This window comes from Tachyglossus aculeatus, chromosome X1 (genome assembly GCF_015852505.1).
Source record: "Tachyglossus aculeatus isolate mTacAcu1 chromosome X1, mTacAcu1.pri, whole genome shotgun sequence".
NCBI classification, from domain to species: Eukaryota; Metazoa; Chordata; class Mammalia; order Monotremata; family Tachyglossidae; genus Tachyglossus; species Tachyglossus aculeatus.
In genome coordinates this window covers 34,230,625-34,251,939 of record NC_052101.1, presented here as the reverse complement: position 1 = coordinate 34,251,939, position 21,315 = coordinate 34,230,625, and the positions used below count along the sequence as shown (strand labels likewise).

The following is a 21,315-nucleotide window of genomic DNA, read 5'->3' as shown; positions in this document are numbered from 1 at the left end:
TCCCTGCCTCGGTCTGGCTGCCCGCCCGGGCTCATCCCCTGGGCTCGAGGGGTCGGAGTCGGGCGAGCGTGTTATCACCCCAGTTCTTGACACGGACTCTCTTGTCTCTCCTCTCAGGGCAGCTGTACGGGCTGGAGAAATTTTGGGCCTTCTTGAAGTATTCCAAAGCCAAAAACCTGGACATTGACCCCAAACTGCAAGAATACCTCGGCAAATTCCGGCGCCTCGAAGACTTCCGAGTGGATGTGAGTAGGCTCCCCCGGACCTTAACGGTGATGCCCAGGGTTTTCTCCCAGTCACTGCAGCTTGGGTCTAGCTGGGCAGCCCGTGGTGTTTCTCCGTTTCGGTTTGTTTATGGTGTTCGTTAGGCACTCAGTATGTGTCAAGCGCTGTTCCGAGTGCTGGGGTAGGCGCACGTCAGTTGGGAAGCAGGGTGGTCACAGTCCAGATAGGGAGAATAGATAAATCAGTCTCCGTTTTACAGATGGGGCAACTGAGGCCCGGAGAAGCCAAGTGACTGGCCCAAAGTCACACGGCGGATAGTGGAGGAGCTGAGATTAGAACCCGGGTCCTCTCCCAGGCCCTTGTTCTTCCCGCTGGGCCACGCGGCTTCTCGGTCGATTTAAGCGTTCTCAGCTTTCCTCCGTCCCTACTCTATTTTTAATGGTGGGCGCGTTTCGATCCCCAGTACCGGATGAGTGGTTCCTGGGGCGCTTCCAGTAATTTCTGGATCTCCCGCTGTTGGCTCCGGCCCAGGTCCCAGGAAGCGGGGTCTCTGCCGCATCCCTGGGATAGCACCACTCCTCTCCTCCGCCACCTCTCCAAAGTCGACTCTGGCCTTGACTGTCTCTATATGTTGCCAACTTGTACTTCCCAAGCGCTTAGTACAGTGCTCTGCACACAGTAAGCGCTCAATAAATACGATTGATGATGATGATGATGATGACAGCCCGTGCCGAGATGGGGCCCTACCTGACGTGGGGCTGATGGGTGGGCCAGAAGTCCTCCGGGTTGGGAGGTTGGGGCGGAGGACTGTCCGATTTGTGACGCCGGGCCTCCTGCTTCGCCCCAGCCCCCCATGGCGGAGGAAGGCAGCCACAAGCGCTACCCGGCGCCCGCGGGAGGAGAAGGCAGGAAACGGTACCCGTCTCAGTCTTCCAGCAAACTGGGGCCCAGCCAAGCCCATGCCCCGCCCACCAGGGAAGATGCCAAAACGCTGAGCCAGACCTCCTCCGCAACGGCCTCGGCAGAGACGCAGACACTGGGGAAGTGAAGGGGCCGAGCCGGCCGCTTCCAACCGGGGCCGGAGGGGACGGGGGGCGGGGGGGAGCGGGGGGCCGGGGGGGTGGGCGGCCAGAACAGGGGCAGAGAGAAGGGCCGGGAGTCGGGGGGCTGGGGGAAAACCAAGGTGGGAACCTGAAGACCGGCCGCCACCGGGCCTTCGGTGGCGGCGGCGGCGGCGACGGGAGGGAATGTCGACCCCGTCGGAAGCTTCTCTCCGCCGCGGGATGTCATCGAGAGCCTACGAGAGACGCTCCTCCCCCCTCCTCTCCTCGCCCCCAGGACTCTTCGTGTCTTTGCTTCTCCTGAGTAGGAGGGGAGGGGAGAGATTTTTATATATATATATATACATATATATATCAAGTTTTAAATTATTGATAGAAGTTCGTCTGGATTACCAAAATCACTCTGCAAACCCACAGCTGGCAGCCCGTGCGAACCCTCCCTTTCCCGCCCGCCCCCCCGTCCCCCCCCCCCCCCCCCCCGGTCCCCACCTTCAGATCTACTATGCAGCCCCCCCCAGGAGTGCTGGCGAAGGAGGCTCCCGGCCTCCGGTGTTATCCTGTGGAAACCTCGACTCTCGCGACCGGGCCGACTTCTTCCGTCTCGGACCCGGACGGCGTGTGCTCCAGCCCCGTCCCGACCCCGGAAGCCACGGGCCCGTCTGCCTGTGGCCGCCGCTGCCCGTTTGATTTCTCTCCCTTCCCCGAACTCGCCCTTCTGCCACGGACAATATGGGAAGGAAACCAAAGGATTGGGGTCGGGGTGTGCCAAGGTCCGGGCTGACGACTGCTCCTGTGGGAGGCCAGACCACCCCCACCCCCGACAAATGCCCTCCCCTCCTCCACCCCCCCCCCCCCCAGACTGGTGGGATGCTGCTCTGTTGGGAAGAGACTCTGTTGAAAGATGATTTATTTTATTTTTATTTTTTTCTCTTCTCCCTTTGGAAAAACAAAAACGACAAAAAAAAAAAAAAGGACAAAACCACCGCAAAAGCTAGGAAAAAAAAAAACAAAAAACAACCCACCAAAAAACGTCACAAAAAGTCTTTCCCTTTGCTTTCCTCCTTGGAAAATAATATTTAAAAAAAAAAAAAAGTTGCCTTATCGCAGAGTGGGGTCTGACGCACACCTGCCTGTTCTCCCTCGACCGAGTTGGAAGTGAGATGTTGGCCTGAGCCGAGACACCTGCCCGAGAGGGGGTGGCGAAGGACGGCGACCGTGAGGAGGAGGAGGAGGAAGACGACTACCGGCCCCCGGACCCCCCCTTCCTTCTCTTCTCCCACCACCCGCGAGCCGACTAGGTTTGGATTGACCGGAGAGCACTTCCACGGGACTGTAGTTGCATGCACACTGCCGCACCCCTCCCGCAATGGTGGCCCAGGAGAGGCGCGGCGTCGGAGCCACGTGGACTGCGCTCCCACACATGCTGTTACGTAGTTGAAGCTGACGTGCCGTGTATGTTCTATTGTAGTGCCCTTCCTGCTACAGTTACTCCACTTGCTATCTTCTCACTCGCCATCCCCCTCTCCCCCTTTCCGTGCGGTCGTCTTCTTTTTCACCCCTTATCCCGGGAGAGGGAGGCGGCCCGGAGCCGCCTCCGGGACTCTGGGGGCCCACCTCTCGCCCGCCTGCCCGTGGGGCCTGGCGGCGGGCGCCCAGCCTTCTTCGGAGCTGGAGACGGTGGGTTTGCATCCCGGTCTGCCCCCAGTGCGGGTGGAACCGGCATCCTGGGTGGGCCTGGTGGGCCTGGTGGGCCTGGGCCCACCCTCCTTCCCTTTCCTCCCCCCCCCCGTCCCCCTCCTTTGAAAACAGCCAGGGGCTGGATTGGTGCAGGTGATGAGCCGGACTTCAGGGTGGGCTTCTGGTGTCGGAGACGTGCCCTTCCCCTTCCCCCGCGGCCTGGCCCCAGTGCCGCCGCCGTCTCTCCCATCCCCGGCTGAGGAAGTAGGGGGCTGCCGCTGGCCCGGGGGGGGGGCCACCCCGTGCCCCCCACCCCTCCCCGAGGGTCTTTGCGGTGGCCACAGCCCTGCTCGGAGGGCAGGTGTTGATTTAGCAGCTGTCCGAGTCGGGTCCGCCGTGGAGAGCCATTCCGGAGGCGTGCCCGGGGCTAGTGGTGGCTTGTGGGACTTGGCCGGGCCGGAATCAGGCAAAGCAGCCCGGGAGTGGCAGCCCCTGGCAGCAGCAGCCCAAGGGGCAGCAGAACTCTTCCTGTTTAATCCGCTTGAAACCACTCGATTGTCTCTCCCGCCCAGGGGCTCGGCGAGGTTGGGGGTCAGGCTGATCAGGGCCCGATGGTAGCATAGAGGGTGTTGCCTGGGAGCACTGGGCAGGGCCGATGGGGAGCATCTTCTCCCACTTCCTAAATGCCCTGGGTCGTTTGTTGTGGGCACTGGCAGTGCAGTGCCACCGTGGCCTCTCCCCCACCTGCACCTTGGATTCGCCCTTTTCGCTGCAAGCGGGAGGGGGACCCGGTCGCATCTCTCTCTCTCTTCCGACACTGTCGGCGACTCAGTCCCTCCGGTCCCGCCAAGGTCCGGGGTGCCGGTCGACCGGTGAGAAGAGTTGATGCGTTGGCCCGTCCCCCGGGTGTGGTGCTGCCCTAACTTGGCTCCAGCCGGGGCCCTCTCCAGTCCCCACCTACCCCCCTGCCCACCCCCGTAAGGCTGGCCGATGCTGTACCGTAACCAAGACGACACAGAAACCTCAATACCCCACCCCTCGAGTACTCCGCCGTATCTCCGGGTGATCGAAAGCGGGGAGGGCCCCGGGGGCCCTTTGAGCTATTGATGCCTTGTCGAATCTCGTTTAAATACAGAAGCTCGTGCTCGCGCCCACCCACTGGGGGGGGTTGGGCGGTGTCTCTCCTCCCCACCCCCCTCCATGACCTCTCTTCTCTCAGTCTCCTCCAGGCCCGTGACGGTACCTCACGTGGAAACTTCCGAAAAGAGCGGTCGGGACACTTCATCTCAGCACAGCAGGTTGCGGGGGGGTTGGGACGGGATGGGGGTGGGTGGGTGGACGGGGGCGTGTGTTAGGGGTGTTCTGTTTCTTTTGGTTTTTTTATGTTTTAGGGGTAATGTTTCAAAGAGTAGTTTACATCTTCGCTTTCTGAAGACACTTGAATTTAGGACCGATGTATCTGTGATGAGCACACCCCCAAGGGGTGGAGAGCTCCCACCCCACCCCCCCAGGTTAATCCCAGTGCTGAAGTCACAAAACCCAGCCCCTTCCCGGGTGGCTGGGGCAGCCTCCTCTTCCTCTCTCTTCCCTCCCCTCCCTTCCTCTTCGTCCCCAGGCGGGGAGGGAACCTCTTCTCCCCCCAGGGTCCCTCCGGGAGGCGGCTAACGCCAATGAGACCGTTAAAGGTGGACAGTCGACGATGCCGTCGGCGCGGGGTGGTGGGGGAGGGCGTCACCCTGCTGTGGCATTGGGACCCCGGGAGGGGAGAGCCCCGGTCCCAGCTCCATCCTCGTCCCCCGTGGAGAATGCACTACCGAAAGCAATGGGCCCTTCCAGCCCGGGGAACTGTGACAGCCATGCCGAGCTCTGACGGGAAAGCTGGCCTTGTTACTCGGATTGGTTTTTCCTTCCTCCGTAATTGGGTTCACTAAAAAGGAAAAAAAAAGCTGCTCCCCAGGTTGGGATGGAGAGGGCATGGTTCTGTGTGCACGTGTATCCCAGGTGTGTCTTTTTTTTGTTGGTTTTGGTTTTTTTTTCCTTTTTTTTTTTTTTTTGTTTGCCAAAATGCAAAGGGATGAGATTCGGGTTGGCCTTCCTTTCCCCGTCCCCCAGGTGGAATCCATCAATGCCTCAGCCCCCTTTCCCCCCTCCTCCCCTCCCCTGACGAGGCTCTTCAGTGCGTTTGCCACCCTCTTCAGCTGCTGCATTGATGGTAGAGACCAGAGAAGACACAACTCGTTACAGTCCCGTTTCTCACTGGGGAGGGACACTATCCCCCATCCCGCCCGCTGTAAAGGCCCCATCTTACGCTGATAGTACATAATCCTTACCATGTGCTAGGTCATCACATTTAAAAGGACAAAAAAAAAAAAAATGTAAAATACTTGAATGAGCTTGTATTATAACATTAATATTATTCAGAGTATCTGCTTTCCAGGCTGATGTGATTCATTATTCTAGTAATGCTTTAGTCCTTTGTAATTTGTGGTAATTATGCTTTTTCCTTTTTAATACAAAAAAAAATGTATAAAAATAAAAACTCCAAAAGACAGCCTGCAGGCCGATCTCTCCCGACCCGTGGGCGGGTGGGAGGGAGCTGGGATGGGGCAAGGCGGAAGTGGTCCGGCCTGCAAGCTGGAACCGCGGAGAAGCGGGGCTGTTGAAGACGGCACGGGATGTGCAAACCGTCGTTGGGAAGGGTGTTTTGAGTCAGCGGCCCGGGTGTTTACGTGTTTGGTGGGTGCGTGCCTTCTCCCTGCCCTCTTTCCCTGCTTGCGGGCATGCCCAGCACGGGTATGGAGCCCAGGCTCCGTGTCCGACTTGGGTCAGGAGGTTGGGAGCCGGTGTTTCTAGGGCCTCCGGCCGGGTCCGGCTAGGCGGTATCACGGGGTCCGGGGCCAGTGTTCCCCAGTTAAAGCGGTTTTCTTAAGTCCCCGGTAATCAGGCGTCGGTGAGGGGATGGCGACTCTTCCCGGCGAGGTGCGAGGCACGGTGACCCACCTCTCCCGCTCGCGTTACTGTGGTTGGTGACTTCTAGCCCACCGTCTGTCGGGCGGGAGTGAGCGCTTGGCCGGGGTCATCGGAGCGGAGTGTTTTCCCGAGGAACAGCCACTTTTGAGTCGTCTGGCTCCCCAGACTGTCCGGAAGCTCCCCAGGGAGGGCTCGCCCACAGCCTGACGGCATCCGCCCCGGCTTCCTGGGTCCCTGGAAGGGAGCGCTGCCTGGGGAGGAAGGGCTTGGCAATAAGGGGATCCCTTCAGGGCCTTCCTGAGGGACTCAAAAACCAAAGCAGGGAACCTAGTGACTTCGTTGTATTGTATCCTCCCAAGCGTTTAGTACAGTGCTCGGCTCATAGCAAGTGCTCAAATCGTTTTGAGGCAATAGAGGACACTGTCCATTTTGAGGACTCTGCCCCGGGTTCGGAGAAGCTGATGAGGCTCAGGCCTGGAATGGTTGTAGACTCGTGCCTTCCTCCCACCCCTGGTTCTTTCTGCTCAGGTGCTCAGTGGCCATGAGGGCTTCACCCACGGTATCAAGTCCAGCAGGGGCCTGCCGGAGGGCAGGAAGGACTTGGCTTGGGCCCCCAGAGCATTTCGGGGCAGAAAAAGGTGGAAGGGTTTGTCCCTGAGGTAACTGGCTTGGGAGAAGGGAGGTTTGCCCTGGATGGCCCCAGGTGGGATTGGGGTTGTGCCCAGTTGCTCCTCCACATTCAACACGGGGCGGGCACAGTTCTCCCGTTCCTTCCCCTTCTTCCCTTTGCAGGAAAATGCTGCAGGGGCGGGTATTTAGCTCTGGGTGTTTGGGTTTTTTCTAAAAAAAATGGTATTTGTTAAGCACTTACTATGCGTCAAATACTGTTGTAAGTGCTGGGGTAAGTCCAAGTTACTTACACCCCTGTCCAGCACGGGACTCATAGTCTAAGTAGGAGGGAGAAAAGATATTTAATCCCCGTTTTACAGTTGAAGAGACTGAGGCACAGAGAAGTTAAATGACTTGGCCAAGGTCACACAGCAAACAGTCGGCAGATAGGATTAGAACCCCGCTAGGCCACCCTGCCTCTGCTCTTTGAGAATTCGCCCTTCAGGGTACTGCCTTAACGATTGGAGAGAGGTGGAAGGACCAGCCGTTTTTTCAGCCAGTAATCAAGAACACTTTTTCAAGTCGATTTATTTGCAGATTTAATTACCGGCTGAGGTCAGCAGCTCTGGGAGCCCAGAACGATACTCGAAATGCAACCGTGAACCCCAGTGAGTCTCCGGGGCCAGGTGGCGGTGGTTGGGGGTGATCGCGGATTCAGACACCCGTACCTTGGGGTCGCTTCTGAATGTCCCCGGGGGCCGGTGACCTCAGGAAAAGGAGGGTGAGGGGAAGGTCTGGCACGGCGGGGCCGGGGCGTCCCCTCCCGGAGCCCCCAGCCCAGGTTTTTCCTGGGTAGCTGGACACAGAGGAGTCCCCACCCAGCCCCTGCTTCTTTCAGTGCTCCCGTGGTTTGGAAACCATTGACTGACGGGTTCTTTCTGGGTGGGGCTGGTGGCCCTGTCCGTTTCCTTTCTGAAGTGCCTTGAGTCTGTGGCAGCTGGCTTGCCACCAGAGTCATGGGCTTTGGAGGGAAATCGGGATTCTCCCCGCCTGCTTTCTATCTGGTTTGCCCCCTTCCAAGCCAGGGCATCGTTCCTGCCAGGGGTGGTACGGAGTCGAACTGGGCAGGAGCTGCTCTAGTGTGTGCCGGGCTCCCGGGGCTGCCTGGGCGGAGGCTGGAGGCTTTCAGCTCTGCCTCGGGTTCAATACCTGGGGATTTGGGGGCCTTAATACTGCAGAGGGTTGGCGAGGAATGGTATGATTTGTTCTGGCCTCTCTGCTCTCTCAGCTTGCCTTGTTCGGCTGTTCGGGGCCTGTTTTTCAGGTCGGTATCCTACAGGGATCCTACAGAGACCTCCCCCGACAACTGACCTGGAGCGGCCAGAGCCGTGGAGGAAGCCCTGCTCGGGAGAGGGCTGACTCAGTGGCATCACTTGCCCATTTCTCCAGTTGATCTTTGCTTCTCCTTGGGTCAGGTTGGCATCAAGCGTGGCTCCTTCTCCAGAAGCAGAATCTTAACCTGTTGGTGCCTACTGTGTGTGTAGGGGAGGGACGAGGCCAGGAAACAGGACCTCAGAACCCCCACTTCTGAAGCAACCGTCTTTTTCGTCCCCTAATTATCTCCCAGATGGCTCATCCTCTTTGAGTTTCGAAGTCTAAGCCTAACAGCCTTTACCTCATTCCAAACCGGTGCCACCACCTCTAAAGCAATCAATATCCGAAACTGCACTGACCAACTCCCCACCCCTCTGGTAGAGCGGGTGGAGGCTAGCTGTCCCCTGGAAGTTACTACAGAAACAACTCGTCCAGAATCTGGAAACTGGAATGTCGCACGTGCCCATGCGTGGGGTTTGGGGGTGAGTGGAGATGGAGCGGAGTCGGTTCCTGAGCTCGGACCTAGCGGGATTGGAGACGGGGGAATGACCGGCCCGAGGGGGGACCGAGTCCCGACTCGGGCTCCCGTGGCTGCCGCGCTTTTAGTTTAGTTATTAGTGGGGGTCTACCCGTCATTAGGAGGTTAGTCGATTGGCAGGATTATCAACCGTAGCCCTGGTTCTCTGAGCTAGGTTCTCTAGTGCTAAAGGGGCTGCCCGCAGCGCGGGCCTGGGGCCCAACCGGGGCCTCACTCTGTTTTCTTGGGTGGGTCGGGGATGCTCTCGGAGAGCGGGGTGAAGTTCAGCAGCACCATGTGCCGCTCGTAGGCCTTGGTTTGCTTGAAGGTGGTGTCGGTCCTGTGCAGGTGGTCTAGGATGCCCAGAACGCCGTAGCACTGGTTGAACCTGAGGAGGACGCGGCGACAGAGGGGACGCTGCGACGCTTGGAGGATGTGGAGGGGGATCTGGTCGGGGGGCTCAACTCAATGTGCAGACAGCCCCCCCTCCTCCACCTCAGGGCTAGCGGGGTCTATCTGCTAGGCCCGTTCGGCCCTGACTGCACAGCTGAGTAGCGCCCGGGGTTGCCCAGAAGCTCCCTGGGTTGCCCGTACTCCAGGTCCCAACCCTCCGGTGTCTGCCCAGCCGCCGATGGCGGGAAGCGGGAAATGAGCTGAGCCCGGGAAATGCAGGTGGGAGGCAGAGGGCCAAGGGGAGCGGGAGGGAGCTTACTTGAGGTGGTGGTAGTCGTGGAATTCTGGTGAGGGCAGGAAGGGCAGGTGGTAGCCGCAGTGGGAGATGGTGGTGACCAACAGAACCAAGGAGAACCACAAGGTGATGGAGGAAAGGTGGGAGCTCATAACCAAGGGCCCCACGATGACCGGGAGCATGTTGGAGAGCTGCAGGCGGAGAGGAGCCGATACGGATATCAGGGAGTGGGGGCCGCGGGGGTCGTAGGACAGGGAGGCTATATGATGCAGGTCCCGGGGGCAAGCAGTAGCCCCTGGGGAGGACCCTAAAGGCTGGGAGCCAATCTGGCTGGGAAAACTTGGGTTTTGGGGTGGGGTTAGTCCACACTGGGGCAAGTAGCCTCTCCTCCTCAGTCCCAGGGCAGTTCTGAGAGGGTGAATCTTTGGAAGCAGCTTTGGAAGGGAGAAAAAATGTGGTCCAGGCCAGAGGGGAGCTGCGTCATCAGAGGCTGATATGTAGGGTGGCTCTAGCCTGAAACCAAACTGGCCTTGGGGACAAGGACCATTGCTTCAGGGCCGGGCAGACTTAGGCGGGGACTCTGGCTGGGGAAGGGCTCTTGGTGAGCAGGGCCCCGGGAGGTTAAATATGTCCTTTCGTCGCGCTGCTCCCAAAACGAGGGGAGAGATGGGTTTCCCCGATCTGCTCGGAACTGAGGCAACAGGGAAGTCTCCATTGCCATCCATCCCCTTCCCACCCCTCCCAAGTGGGCACCCTCAGCTTATCTGGGAGAAGGATTGAGGCCTAGTGGAAGGAGAGCGAGCCTGGGAATCAGGATCTGGGGGGTCTAATAGTAATAATAATGATGGCATTTATTAAGCACTTACTATGTGCAAAGCACTGTTCTAAGTGCTGGGGAGGTTACAAGGTGATCAGGTTGCCCCACGGGGGGGCTCACAGTCTTCATCCCCATTTTACAGATGAGGGAACTGAGGCCCAGAGAAGTGAAGTGACTTGCCCAAAGTCACATAGCTGACAACTGGCGGAGTCGTGATTTGAACCCATGACCTCCGACTTCCAAGCCTGTGTTCTTTCCACTGAGCCACTGCTGCTTCTCTAATCCCGGCTCTACCACGGACCTCCTGTGTCACCTTGGGCCAGTCCCTTAACTTCTCTGCGTCCGTTTCCCCATCTGTAAAATGGGGGCTAAATTGTCCTTCCTCCTACTTAAGACTGTAAGCCCCATGTGGAACGGGGACCGTGTCCAACCTGATTTGATGCCGGTGCTTGGCACGTAGTAAGTCCTTAACAAGTCCCACAGTTGTTATTACTCACGACATGTTCCACAGGGTGAGCGTAGAGAGAGACCACGCCAATGGGGGCTGTCCACTCATGGTGCGTCTTGTGGATGTGTTTATAGAGCAGTGGATGGTGGATTAGCCTGGGAGGGTGAACCGGACGCCAAAAAAAAAGAGGAGAGAGAGAGAGACCCATCGTTTCCCTCCTGAAAATAGTAAGGAAGGAGTGGGCCAGAAGTGGAGGGTGAGGAGGGTGAGATCTCCCGATGGGAATGGGGATGGAGGTCTGTCGAACCCTCCCCGTGGGCGGAAGGTGCCTTAGTCTGCCCAGCTCTTAGGGCCGGGAGTTACTTTGTCGGGATGAGCCTAGGAGGCTCAGTGTGGTGCCACTTATGTCCACGGTCTCACAGCAAGTTGGAGGCAAAGCAGTGTGACCAAAGGGCACGGGCTTAAGAGTCGGAGGTCATGGGTTCTAATCCCGGCTCCGCCACTTGTCAGCTGTGTGACTTTGGGCGAGTCGCTTCAATTCTCTGGGCCTCAGTTTCCTCATCTGTAAAACGGGGATTAAGACCGTGAGCCCCACGTGGGCCAACCCTGATTAGCTTGTATCCTCCCCAGCGCTTAGAACAGTGCTCGGCACATAGTAAGCGCTTAACCAATACCAACATTATTATTATTAAGGGCACAGGCTTGGGAGCCAGGGGACCTGCGATATAAATCTGGCCTGCAAATCATTTTTCTGTGCCCTCAGTATCCTCCTCTGGCAAATGGGGATCAAAATACCTGTTCTCCCCACCCCTTAGGCTGTGAGCTCCGTTTGGGGCAGGGACTCTGCCTGAGCTGATTATTTAGTCTCTAGCCCGTTGCCTGGCACTCAGTAAGTACTTAACGAATACCACAATTGCTATCGTTACTACTGAAGCGGGTACTCAAACGCAGATTTCTTTAGTTCCCGTCCACAGGGGCCTGCCTTGATCATCATCGTCGCCAGTGGTATCCGTTGAGCGCTTACTAGGTGCAGAGCACCGCACTAAGTACTTGGGAGAGTACAACAGAGCAACGAGCTTACGGTCTAGAGGTGGCTCACGCTTCCAGGCTGTGCTGGACGGCGCGGGGAGAGGTTCCTACCTGGTGGGCCCTGCAGCTTACCTGTGAGAATAGTAGAACATCACTTCGTTGATGAGGGTGAAGATGGTCAGCTCCAGGAGGAACCAGTGGAAGGTGGGCAGCTCAAGGCGACAGGGATTCCCCCGCCACCTGAGGCAGTGGTACAGGGCTATCACCATGGGGAAGGAAATGGCCAACTGGTTGAAGAGGACCAAGCGGACGGCCTGCCGGAGCTTCCCGGGATCCACCTGCCGAAGAGAGGGGCGGAGGGAGGAGTGAGACGGGGGGATCGTGCCAACAGCGTGTGGCCGCGGAGGCCTCTCGCGCGCGCCAGGGAGTCGGCGGACGGGCCCACGACGTGAGGTGGGGAATGTTCGGAGAAACGAGAGCCCGACACGGATCTGAGGTGGGGGTGATGATGGGGGGTGCTCGGGGGGGCTGGTCGCTTTCCCTTCTAGGAGGTCCTGCAGGGCACCTTGAGGTACACCTCAGCCTTCCTCACGGAAGCCCGGAGCCAGGCCTGGTATGGAGACGGTTGGCATGAATAACTCGGTTCTCTCCCCTGGGCAGGCGGAGGACACTCTCGAGGCGGGGATATGTGCGTGTGCAGTAGAAACACTGACGTCCAGGTGATGAGTTTGACCCTGCCTTACTGTACTGTTCGGTACATTGTTTGACCTGGTCCCCAGCCTCTCTTTCCCGCAGCCCCCCAGGCCTCCTCCCCACATCCCCAGGCATCCTCCCCAATGGCCCCCAACCACCTCTGCTCTGCAGCAGGGAATAGTAGCTAAGAGTACAGGCCTAGGATTCAGAAGATCACGGATTCTAATCCCAGCTCTGTCACTTGTCCGCTGTGACGCCTTGGGCAAGTCACTTCACTTCTCTTGGCCTCAGTGACCTCATCTGGAAAATGGGGATTAAGATGGTGGTGAGTCCACTGTGGGACGGGGACTATGTCCAACCTGATTACATAGCGCTGAACAAATACCATCAGTGTTATTGTCATTGTTCCAAACCCAGGTCTCTCTTAGCCATTTGAATCTGCTAACCTTTGCCGTAGGAAAAAATGATGTGACCCTTTTTTTTTTTCCTCAGCCAATTTTTCAGGCATGTTGGTCTGTGTTACATCGCATGGCTTGCTCAAGAACAGTCCATGTCGGTCTGTATTACATATGTGCACTGCTGCTTCTCCGAGTGGATGATTTTGACAAAATTCATCTGGGGTCAGGCTATTTTACTTCAGGATATTTTTGACAAGCTGGTATAATAATGATGGTCTTTAGGATGTGGATATTCTCTGCTAAGCACTGGGGTAGATACAAGACAGATCAAACAATTTCCCAAGCTCTGAGTGGAAGAGGGAAAATGAGCACCATCTTACAGATAAGGAAACTGAGCCACAGCGAAGTAAAGTGACTTGCTCAAGGTCACACCGCAGGTAATTGGCAGAGCCATGATCACAACCCAGGTCTCCTGACTCCGAGTCCCATGCCATCCAGGTACTGGTGCTCACGATGGAAAAATTTCAAATGTTTATTTCATTTTAACATTTTCTCAGCGTGAATTTTTCCCACTGACCACATCCAGCATTTGATTGTGAGTGAAACTGTCTTTTCCCCACAGGTTTGTTTCACCTCAACATTTCTAAAAAGAGGTGGCAAAAAATACCTAATGTTGAGATGCCAAAAACGTGCTTAGATTTCTGACGGAATAGAGTCCTTGAGCTCATGGGACGTGATCATGCTGACTTCAAGCGCTTAGTACAGTGCTCTGCACACAGTAAGCGCTCAATAAATACGATTGATTGACCTTACCGTCCTGATTATGGCCTCATCTGATTAAACCTCCCCTGTGATGCCTCGTCCCCTTTAGCCTCACCGCTTCCCAAACCCGTCACCTTGGCATTATCCTTGACTCATCGATCAGTCAATAGTGTCTCGAGCGCTGTACTGAGTGTTTGGGAGAATACAATAGGGGTAGCAGACATGCTTCTGTCCACAATGAGCTTATAGTCTAATGATGATGGCATTTCTTGAGCGCTTACTCTGTGTCAAGCACTGTTCTAAGCGTGGGGGTAGATACAAGCTAATTAGGTTGGACACAGTCCTTGTCCCACATGGGGCTCACAGTCTTCATCCCCATTTTACAGATGAGGCTCAGAGAAGGTAAGTGACTTGCCCACGGCCACACAGCAGACAAGTGGCAGAGCTGGGATCAGAACCCAGTCCTTCTGACTTCCAGCGCTCTACCCACTAGGCTAAGGACTCATCTCGCTCTTTGCACGTATTCATTCAATCGTATTTATTGAGCGCTTACTGTGTGCAGAGCACTGTACTAAGCGCTTGGGAAGTACAAGTTGGCAACATATAGAGACCCAACGATGGGCTCACAGTCTAGAAGGGGGAGACAGACAACAAAACAAAATTCATATTCAATCTGTCCCTAAACCTTATCAGTTCTACCTCCACAGTATTTCTCCTTCCTCTCCGTCCAAACTGCTAGTATGCTGAACCATGCACTCATCATTTCTCATCTCGACTAGTGCTGATGACCTCCCTGCCCCTTCCAGTCCATACTTCACTCTGCTGCTCGGATCATTTTTCTGAAAAACTTTCAATCCGTATCTCCCCATTCCTCAAAAAACCCCTGTTTGCAGAGCACTGTACTAAAGCACTGCCATGAAATAGCCGTGAAGCTCTCCGTCCCGGCTCAGCGAGACCACCTAACAAGCCGAAGGCTCCCCGCAGGACGCACAGCAACATCTGTAGTTGCCAAAATGTAAGCCTATAATTGCAAAACCTGATTTTTACTTCTAAAAAAACTGGGGATTTGTAGAAAGACAGTTTCTTAACCCAAGTTCTGTACACTTCTCGAATCGCCAGTACTTTTTAGACATAAAAATAATTTCTGTTGCTTTCTGGACCAAACTCATAGGTGAATTGTTTAAATGTATTTCTAGTGTAAAGGGTTTTCCTGTGAATCGGGGTCTGCCAGGTGTCCTGCATGAAGAACAATCTACACTGTAGACTTTTGATTTTATGTCTAGCCCTCCTACATTTACGACTGTTTATGAAAGGTGGGTTTAGGGTTTGTGTTTTCCAAAATAACTTTTTTTTTTTTTTTTGAGGGGGGCAGTGGACGGAGAGGGCACTTTGGTTAGAATGGCTTTAATTATCTGGGTTTCTCTGGAGCTTTTTCTTAGTCCAGGGATATGTATGTATGTCTCTGAGCCAAGAACTCTGCTGGAAAAGACCACGCCCCGCCTCCATATTCCAGTAAACGTCTCTGGGAGTTTCCCTGCTTCTCCCACCGGCACATCTCGTTTTTGCCAATAACTCTTGCTGAGGTAGTCAGCCTGACATCAGAGATCATTCGGAAAATCAAGCGCTGATCACCTACTCTGCGCAGAGCACCGTACTAAGCTCTTGAGAGAGTCCTGGAGCGGGAGAAGACACAATCCCCTCCCACGAGGAGAAATGAGAAATGGATTTAGAAGTCTGGTCCAACCCCGCAGGGCCCTATAAACAGGCTCCTTTCTACCCCACCTCTCCCTGTCAAGGAGGGGAAAAACTCATTTTTAAAAAACCATTATGTAAGAGGTTTTCCTCCCCACCCCGGCTCATTTTTATAATCTCCCTCCTACTTCAATCAATCAGTCAATGGAATTAATTGAGCACTTACTGTGTGCAGAGCACTGTACAAAGCCCTTGGGAGAATACGGTTTAACAGTTGGTAGACATGTTACCTGCCCACAAGGAGTTTACAGTCATCATCATCATCATCAATCGTATTTATTGAGCGCTTACTGTGTGCAGAGCACTGTACAAAGCACTTGGGAGAATACGGTTTAACAGTTGGTAGACATGTTACCTGCCCACAAGGAGTTTACAGTCATCATCATCAATTGTATTTATTGAGCGCTTACTGTGTGCAGAGCACTGTACTAAGCGCTTGGGAAGTACAAGTTGGCAACATATAGAGGCAGTCCCTACCCAACAGTGGGCTCACAGTCTAAAAGGGGGAGACAGAGAACAAAACCAAACATACTAACAAAATAACAGTCCTAAGTGTGACCCCCATGGGGGACAGCATTGTATTGGACCTGATTATCTTGTTTCTACCCCACTGCTCGGCACCATGCTGGACACACAGAAGCAGTGTGGCTTAGAGGATGGGCTTGGGAGTCAGAAAGATCTGGGTTCTAATCCCATCCCTACCTGTCTGTGCTGTGACCCTGGGCAAATCAGCGCTTAGAACAGTGCTTTGCACATAGTAAGCACTTAATAAATGCCATTATTATTATTATTATTAAATCACTTAACTTATCCGTGCCTGTTCCTTCATCTGTAAAATGGGGCTCATGACCGTGAGTCCCGCATGGGAAATGGATTAGTTTGTATCTACCCCAGGGCCTGGCACATAGTACGCACCTAACAAATACCACAATCGGCCTCATAATAATCATGGGAGGCAGCGTGGCCTAGTGGATAAAGCGCTGGTCTGGGATCCAGGGGAGTTGGGTTCTAATCCTGGCTCCATAACTTGCCTCCTGTGTGGCTATAGGCAAGTCACTTTTAACTTCTCTGTGCCTCAGTTTCAACTGCAAAATGGGGATCCAAGACCTGTTCTCCCTCTTACTTAAATGGACTATAAAAAAAAAATTATAATCCAGCCTTGTGAGCTGCGTGTTTCTGGCCGACTGCTGAAGCCAAGTTTGAAAGTGCAGCAGGTTAATTTCCCTGGGCTGGACTTTCTGGTTTTGAATGCCTGGCTAGCCACTGGTGCCACCAGGGAGCCATTCTTCCCTGCCATCCTGTTACCTGCCTCAGTGCTCCACATTCAGGAAGCTCTCAAAAGATATCATTGATTGATTGATCTAGAGTAGCCCCCTCACTCCCACCCGCTAGCCCAGATCTGCTGACTAAAATGGAGGCTCTGCAGAGGCCACATTTCTTCTTCTCGCTCGTCTCGCCCTTGCAGAAGGGTGAATTTCAGATAGTTCTCCTCTACATCTCCTCCAAGAGGCCTTCCCTGACTAAGCCCTCCTTTCCTCTTCTCCCACTCCTTTGCATCTCCTTGACTTGCTTCCTTTATTCATCCACCCCCCCACCCCACAGTACTTCCATACATATCTTGTAATTTATTTATGTTAATGTCAGTCTCCCCCCTAGGCTGTAAACTCACTGTGGGCAGGGAATGTGTTAATAATAATAATAATAATGGTATTAAGTGCTTACTATGTGCCAAGCACTGTTCTAAGCACTGGTGTAGTTACTGGGTAATCAGGTTGTCCCACATGGGGCTCACAGTTTTAATCCCTATTTTACAGATGAGGCCCAGAGAAGTGAAGTGACTTGCCCAAAGTCACACAGCAGACAAGTGGTGGAGTCGGAATTAGAACCCATGACCTCTGACTCCCAAGCCCGGGCTCTTGCCACTAAGCCACGCTGCTTCTCTTATTGTTATATATGCTCGCCCAGGCACTTAGTACAGTGCTCTGCACACACAGTGAGTGCTCAGATACGACTGAGTGACTGTAAATAAGGATTGTAAGCCCTCTGTGGGCAGGGATTGTCTCTATTGCTGAACTGTATTTCCCAAGTGCTTAGTACAGTGCTCTGCACACAGTAAGCGCTCATTAAATATGATTGAATGATTGGTGTGATGGACAAAAGCATTCCACATCAGTTATGTGTAGACTGTCCCCTGCAGCAGCAGTAGTAGTAGTATTTATTATTGATAATGGCATTTGTTAAGCACTTACTGTGTGCAAAGCACTGTTCTAAGCGTCAGGAAGGATACAAGGTGATCAGGTTGTCCCACGTGGGGCTCACAGTCTTCATCCCCATTTTACAGATGAGGTCACTGAGGCCCAGAGAAGTGAAGTGACTTGCCCAAAGTCACACAGCTGACAATTGGCGGAGCCGGGATTTGAACCCATGACCTCTGACTCCCAAGCCCGGGCTCTTTCCACTGAGCTACACTGCTTCTCTAAGCATTTACCATTAAGCATTTACTGTGCGCAGGGCATACCACACTAAGCACTGGGACAGAATATACTGGAGGGAATTAGGCCCTGTCCCTGTCCCTCATGAGGCTCCTATTCTAAGAGCAGGGCCGTTGCTTTTGCTATCCGTTCACTCATTCAATCATTTGAGAGCTTACTATGTGCAAAGCACTGTACTAAGCGCTTGGGAGAGGACAATACAACAGACACAGTCCCTGCCCACAATAAGCTCCATCTAGGTGTGCTGGATGCCACCTTAATCTCTCGTTTTGTGCTGCAGGCTTCTAGAAGCTTGACCTTGGGCAAGCTACTAACTTCCCTTTGCCTCAGTTTCCTCCTCTGTAAAATGAGGATTCAATACCTGTTCTCTCTTCCACCTAAATTGTGAGCCCCACGGGACAGGGACTGTGTCCAGCTGATTATCTCGTATCTACTTCAGCTCTTAGTATAGTGTAAGCACTGTAAGCTCGTCATGGGCAGGGAATGTGTCTGTTTATTATTATATTTTGTACTCTCCCAAACACTTAGTTCTTAGTACTAAGCACTTAGTTATATTATGGTGTCCCAAGCAGTTAGCACTTGTAAGCGCTCAGTTTATATGACTGAATGAATTCAATGAAAAAGTGGTTGGCAGAGTAAGTGCTAAACAAATACTACTGTTACTACTATTATTATTATTAAGTGAAACAACCCATTTCTAGTAAAGAAATGCTGGACTATTTCCCACCTGTCCACCACTAAACCACACTGACGTTTTGCTTCTTTGTGTCTTTTGAAGAATGTGTAAATTTCGTGGGACTGCATGAGGCAAAAAATAGACTACAGTCATTCATGATTTGCATGATGGACAAACACTTTGTTCAGGCAAACCTGTAGCACCAAATTTACACGTTTTCCAAACAGGACCTAGGGAAAATGCAACCCCCGTTTCCCTCATCCAGAAAAAGGAATCATCGTTTTCCCTCATTCTCTCTTGTTTCACACCTATTCTCTCTTGGCTCCCCCTGTTTGGGTTTTTTAGTGGTTTCAAGTTGTGAGTTTTATATTGTGCAAAGTCCAGGGGGAGAAAGACAAGGGGAAATTGGAGATAAGGACTTGCTAGATAACTACCAATTACCAAGACTTCTGTCATAGCAGCAAAATTTCATGACTTTTCAGTCAATCACTGGTATTTATTGAGGACTTTCTGTGTGCAGAGATGAGACTAAGCGCTTTGGAAAGTTCACCACGAAAGAGGTTTGAGGGTTTTTTTGTTTTTTTAAATGGTACTTATTAAGCCAGGCACTGTACTAATAGCTAGGGTAGATACAAGGTAATCAGGTTGGACTCAGTCCCCGTCTGATATGGAGCTCACAGTTTAAGTTGGAGGGAGGACAATTTAACCCCCATTTTACAGATAAGGTAACTGAGATACAGGGAAGTTGAGTGACTCACCCAAGGTCAAACAGCAGCCAAGTGGCTGAGCTGGGATTAGAACCCAGTCCTCTGACTCCTGGATCTGTGCTTTTCTTTAGGCCACGGTGCTTTGTAGTTGTTAGATGTGATCCCTGTCCGCAAGGAGAAGAGAGTTCCTAACCCACTGTCGTCATCTCCTGAGAGAGTGGCTTTTGGGAGGAAATCTAGACTGCTTCCTAGGTTGGTGATTTGCAAAGTTCATTTCCTTATCATTAGCTTTAAGCTAGTGTCCAAACACCTCGGACAGAAGACGGAACCTGATCCTTCCGGGCCTGGCGGGTATGAAACTGTCCCACATTTAAAGAGACTACAAAAAAAAAAAACCCTCATGAAAAGCCTCCTGAAAAGGATCTAAAACCCTGCAGGAGAAGCTTACAGCGTCACAGAGAACTTGCGCGGTGTCTAGAGAGGAGGCCCACTATTTCAATAGTCCCTTTTTTCCACAAGCTCCCAACACATTGTGAACGAAGCATCCCAGATTCCGCAGGCTGGGAGGACTGTTAAGTTTGAAGGCCAGGACCTCCAGCGTTATACAGCACCCAACCTAGCCACCCCGATGTAAAGTGGGTGTTCGATAAGTGCTTTTGATCATTGGGATGACGGAGATCGAGGGGAACCCCGGCTTGCAGCCGTCAGCACTGCGAGCTACTCACGGGGTCGTTCTTGCCCTCTTGAATGCGGTAGCGGGCAATGAATTTGGGCTTCCCAGTTGTGTCCACCACCAACAGGAGTGCGTTGAAGCCCCAGAAGCACAGGGTGGGGATGAGAGTGGCCCCTGAGGGAGCGGAGCAGAAAGGAGAAATCAGCAGGGGTTTTCAGGGGAGAGACGGAGGCTCTCCTCCTCTCTCCTCCTGCTTTTCATTCATTCATTCAATTGTATTTATTGAGCGCTTACTGTGTGCACAGCACTTAAGTGCTTGGGAAGTCCAAGTTGGCAACATATAGAGACGGTCCCTACCCAACAGTGGGCTCACAGTCTAGAAGGGGGAGACAGAGAACAGAACAAAACATACTAACAAAATAAAATAAATAGAATAAATATGTACAAATAAAATAGAGTGATAAATACGTATAAATATATATATATATATATATATATGTGCTGTGGGGAGGGGAAAGGGAGGACGGGGCTCAGTTTGGGAAGGCCGCTTTTACACACCACCTCTCCAACAGGTCTCCCACCCAACCCCGTCGGCCCAGGAGATCAGACCAAGACGTACCAGTTGGGTGAAGAGGGATCTGAGGTGGATTGAAATTGGTTAGGACGCATGTAGAGGGATCTTCAAAAAAAGAGCAGACTGACGACAGGCAACCAAGTGGGGACTTGGTTGACTTGTTTCAGGTTGCGGATCTGTCTCCCCCGCCTCCCCCCCTACTCCTTCCTGAAAATCAGCATGGCCTAGTGGACAGAGCACGGGCCTGGGAAGCAGAAAGGTCACGGGTTCTAATCCCAGCTCTGCCACGTGTCCGCTGTGTGACCTTAGGCAAGTCACTTAACTTCTCTGGGCCTCGGTTCCCTCATCTGTAAAGTGGGGATTAAGACTGGGAGCCTCAGGTGGGACAGGGACCCCTTTACCTTGTATTTACCCCAGCCCTTAGAACAGAGCCTGGCACAGAGTAAGTGCTTAAAAATACAATAATTGTTATCATTATTATTCCTATTCTAGCTCCTGGGCCTGCAATGGACAGGAGGGTGTTGGGAATGATGCAGGGATAAGTCCTCTGCTAGAAGCAGAGTGGCTCAGTGGAAAGAGCCCGGGCTTTGGAGTCAGAGGTCATGGGTTCAAATCCCGGCTCCGCGAACTGTCAGCTTTGTGACTTTGGGCAAGTCACTTCACTTCTCTGTGCCTCAGTGACCTCATCTGTAAAATGGGGATGAAGACTGTGAGCCCCCTGTGGGACAACCTGATCACCTTGTAACCTCCCCAGCGCTTAGAACAGTGCTTTGCACAAAGTAAGCGCTTAATAAATGCCATCATTATTATTATTAGATCACAGGGAGTAAGGCTAACTCATTTGATATTTTCCGCTTGCTCCAGCAGGGAAGGGGCAATTTATTAAACCCATTTTTACAAAACATGAGAAACAGGCAGTGTGGCCTAGGAAAGAGCATTGGGCCTAGGAGTCAGAGGTCCTGGGTTCTAATCCCAGCTCCTCCACTTGTCTATTGTGAGACCTTGGGCATGGCACCTAAAGCAAGACCTCAGCATGTCCTAATAGAAAGAGTGTGGTCTTGGAAGTCCGAGGACCTGGGCTCTAATATCTGCCCTACCACTTTGGCTTTTTTATGGTATTTGTTAAGCATTTAATATGTGTCAAATACAGTTCTAAGCACTGGGATAGATACA

General features: G+C 53.3%; 2 protein-coding genes across 3 annotated transcripts in view; one reads left to right on the top strand and one right to left on the bottom strand.

Annotated features, from left to right (window-relative positions):
• Positions 1 to 1,314, top strand: part of LARP1 (La ribonucleoprotein 1, translational regulator) — a 50,408-nt gene extending 49,094 nt beyond the window's left edge. Inside the window, 2 exon segments of the mRNA XM_038740603.1 lie at positions 118 to 245; positions 1,073 to 1,314. Of these exon segments, the coding sequence (XP_038596531.1) occupies positions 118 to 245; positions 1,073 to 1,273 (329 nt within the window). The 3' untranslated portion in view covers positions 1,274 to 1,314.
• A 5,807-nt stretch (positions 1,315 to 7,121) lies between these two features.
• Positions 7,122 to 21,315, bottom strand: part of FAXDC2 (fatty acid hydroxylase domain containing 2) — a 33,463-nt gene continuing 19,269 nt past the window's right edge. For both annotated transcript variants that reach the window (XM_038772583.1, XM_038772584.1), the window contains exons 5-9: positions 19,621 to 19,742; positions 11,548 to 11,753; positions 10,436 to 10,541; positions 9,146 to 9,312; positions 7,122 to 8,821 (exon numbers count right to left, since the gene is read on the bottom strand). In XM_038772583.1, the coding sequence (XP_038628511.1) occupies positions 8,665 to 8,821; positions 9,146 to 9,312; positions 10,436 to 10,541; positions 11,548 to 11,753; positions 19,621 to 19,742 (758 nt within the window). In that variant the 3' untranslated portion in view covers positions 7,122 to 8,664. The remainder of the gene's footprint in view (positions 8,822 to 9,145; positions 9,313 to 10,435; positions 10,542 to 11,547; positions 11,754 to 19,620; positions 19,743 to 21,315) is intronic.